Source organism: Anarrhichthys ocellatus, unplaced genomic scaffold (assembly GCF_004355925.1).
Source record: "Anarrhichthys ocellatus isolate YVR2014 unplaced genomic scaffold, GSC_Weel_1.0 scaffold6116, whole genome shotgun sequence".
Lineage (NCBI taxonomy): Eukaryota > Metazoa > Chordata > Actinopteri > Perciformes > Anarhichadidae > Anarrhichthys > Anarrhichthys ocellatus.
Genome location: NW_022286090.1, coordinates 1 through 3077, shown reverse-complemented (window position 1 = coordinate 3077; position 3077 = coordinate 1). Strand labels below are relative to the sequence as shown.

Sequence of the window (3077 nt, the reverse complement as noted above, 5' to 3'; positions counted from 1 at the left end):
AAACCAATTAACAGTGGTAGTTCTTAAACAAAACAGACCAACAGAGTAGGAAGGGTGAGTATAGAGGATACCTGCACATCATTGAGCAGTGAGCACAGTGCATATTCATTGTTGATTGTCTACAAACTTCATTTGCATATGTGGAGTCACAGTCATTCCCCCCTCCTCAGTAGTCAGAAATTATAGTCAGTCATCATGTCTGAGGGGGATTCTATGTCTCTCTCTGGGATCCAACAGATTATTTCACCATTCAGTCAAAACATGAATTCGTTAATTCATTACACAGAATAATGTCTTTTCCTTTTGAGGAGGGTAACTTCATGCCGTGAACAATATTCACCACAGAAACAATCTGTTCTGCCCTCATCCTTCCTCTTAAAAAATAACCACAGAAATACTTTCACATTCAACCAAACCACTGTCAGAAATCAGTGCACTGAACATTAAATAGAAACATAACTAACAATAGAAATGATTACTTCTACACGCTTTGATTTCATTTCTAAGGCATCTGTAACTTTTGAACTTGGCTGTTGGCAACGCTTCCACTCAAACACACACAGAAAATATCAAAACTAGACTGAAGGAAAGAAAACGTAGAGTAAAGAGAACTACAAATAATATTAACCCTTCAATATCAAATGCTGAAAGTATTATTCACCCATCTTGCAAAAAATATCTTCTGCAATGTGGACAAACAAACGACTACAACTGTGACTGATGTGCGATTAAACTACCTAAAGAGTTCGTTTTCAGAGCTAAAGGGAAAACCTTTGGTGTGGCTGTAACTGGATGTAGGGGCCGCATCGTCGGGCCCCCAAAGATTTCAGTGTACAGACTTAAGCAGAACAGGAAGCAGAGAGACAAAACATTATTAAAAATAAAAACAAGAACTTGTTGCTCTCCATAAAGAGCACCCAAACTAAATAAAACACTATCTGGTCATTTATTTTTGATTGTTTTTTTTTTTTCTATCGTGTTATTTTTAAATAAAGAAATATATACACAGATTATAATATGTACACTGGACAAAGAGCTGTTTCAGGCTGCTCTTCAGTGATTACTTTGCCTGAGGTGAGGTGTAGTCGGGTATAAAAACAGTCCCTGGTCAATGTTGTGCTCAAATTATTGTTCGACAGACAATCAGCAGTATACAAGGCTTTTGGTAATAAGAACCATAGGCGAAGGATAGTCCTCGTTTCGATGGTGGAAGATTTATTCGCAGAGTTACGTCATGGAGTGCTCAAGTTACTTCTCATTAAAGCTCATTCCAACAGAAGATGTTGCTGGATGTAACAGACGGTAAGCAAAAGCTGCAGCATAGAATAACTTGAGACTCCGACAGCATCACGATATTGACTGACAGGCGACTTTTCCATGACATAACTCTGGGATAAGGGGCTGTGGTGGAAGACTGAAGGCATCGGCCGGTCTGAGCCTGAGAGGGAAGAACAGGAGCAGCTGTTGTGGTGTGTCTGCAGTTGCCTCCTCACTTCTGTACATTCAGGTACGCACCGCCCTTTACTCCAGAGGGCAAAAACACAAAAAAAGAGGGCGAGGGAGAGAGGTGGGGTGGAGGGTGTGTAAATATGATAAAGGTGTAATCAGATCAGCATCATCTTAGGCTACGACCCGTTCATTTAAACAGTGTATATCTACCTGGTGGCTGGGAGGTTGCTTTTCCCCGTTGACCCCGAGGAGCACAGCTTCCTCAGTGTTGTCGCTCTTCATCTCCACCACGATGTTATCTTTGCTGGACTTCTCTTTAGTGCTGCGAGACCAAAAGAACTCCTTAAAGTCAGAAACATGCATAATGCAACAGAATGTTCTTCTATCCAGCCATGACAATGATGATCCAGCAAGCTGTAAACAGTGCGTTTTTAGAGCTTTTAAACATTGAGCTAAAAGATGCTACAAAGCTCCATGGAGCCGAGAGGAACTGCAGAGTTGGTGATAATCATCTGTGCACCTCTCATGTAACACGTTGTCCTTTGTTAATAGATGTAAATATTAATTGCCGCAGCTTTAATCATGCGAGTGCTACTACACACATGGGTATTCCTACAATGTTACATGCAATTATTGTATTAAAATTAACATTTAATCAATTAATTTTAGCAGCTTTGTTAAGGAATTTCATTAAATATTACCATATTATCTTAAATGCCTTATTTGTTTTTAGAAATAAAAGAAACATGTTTTCTGATTGAATTGAATGCACCAACTTTATAAACCATCATCTTGAGATTTGATTTATTTTTGATGCTGCATCTAAAAGGGGATTAAAACACCTTACATCTTCCCCCTCCAAAATCAAGCTGTTCTTGTCGTACTTACAGGTCTTGCTTGCCGGACCGCCCACAGATCTTGCCCTTTTTGTAGAGGAAGTAGAGCACACTCCCCAAGATGGCCAGCAGCAGGATGCAGATAATGATGACTGCGATGATAAAACCATTGCCCCCTGGTGGGGAAGAAGCACAACAACAACGACGACAGGGTTACTCACTGTAAATGGGTTATGAAAGAGATGACGGTATGAGGCAGGGCAGTCGGATACAGCATCGCATCAGGCAGGCTGTGTGTGCAGCATGTGTGTAGGTACAGTAGATAGCAGTACAGAGTCTAAAGAGAGTGCAGCACTAGCATCATACAGAGGACCTTTAGGCAACCTAAAGAAAGGAAGTCATTCAGGAGTGAAGGAGGAGTGGTGCGCTTATATACGACAACATGCACAGGAAGAGGTGAAGATGAACAACTCAATGATGCTTTGATGTTTTGTTCATCAGGAGGTCTGATGAATGCTGGGAGCTGAGAGAGAGGGAGGTGCTGTGGAGAGGTGGAAGGAAGCTTTTTGCCTTTGAGATGGAGAGGTGAGGGAGAGTCTCCAGCAGCGTAACATACAAACCTTTCTTCGGAGGGATAGGGGTTTCAGCTTTGACTGAGAAAAACCACATGAGAACAATTATCAGCGGGTGACTGGATATATTAAATGACTCATAGCAGCAGGCCTGGTGCACACACACACACCCGCACACACACACACACACACACACACACACACACACACACACACACAC

The 3077-nt window shown here is 41.6% G+C and overlaps 1 protein-coding gene across 2 annotated transcripts; it reads right to left on the bottom strand.

Annotated features, from left to right (window-relative positions):
- Nucleotides 1–6: 6 nt before the first annotated feature.
- Nucleotides 7–3071, bottom strand: LOC116380101 (cell surface glycoprotein MUC18-like). Of its 2 annotated transcripts, none has more exons than XM_031842065.1 (4): nt 2906–3071; nt 2338–2461; nt 1660–1771; nt 7–1524 (listed from the first exon to the last, which is right to left on the bottom strand). In XM_031842065.1, the coding sequence occupies exons 1-4, from the start codon at nt 2952–2954 to the stop codon at nt 1522–1524; spliced, it is 288 nt and encodes a 95-aa protein (XP_031697925.1). In that variant the 5' UTR covers nt 2955–3071; the 3' UTR covers nt 7–1521. The 2 variants fall into 2 exon arrangements, with proteins under 2 accessions (XP_031697925.1, XP_031697924.1); XM_031842064.1 differs by having other exon boundaries at nt 7–1519.
- Between the last annotated feature and the right edge of the window lie 6 nt (nt 3072–3077).

What these genes read in the sequence shown, in the direction of transcription:
- LOC116380101 (XM_031842064.1), bottom strand. Translation starts at nt 2,954, where the DNA reads ATGTGGTTTTTCTCAGTCAAAGCTGAAACCCCTATCCCTCCGAAGAAA. An exon ending in CCCTATCCCTCCGAAGAAAG is followed by an intron (nt 2,462 to 2,905) that starts GTTTGTATGTTA and finishes CTTCCCCACCAG; the next exon opens with GGGGCAATGGTTTTATCATC. An exon ending in AGCAACCTCCCAGCCACCAG is followed by an intron (nt 1,520 to 1,659) that starts GTAGATATACAC and finishes TCTGGAGTAAAG; the next exon opens with GGCGGTGCGTACCTGAATGT.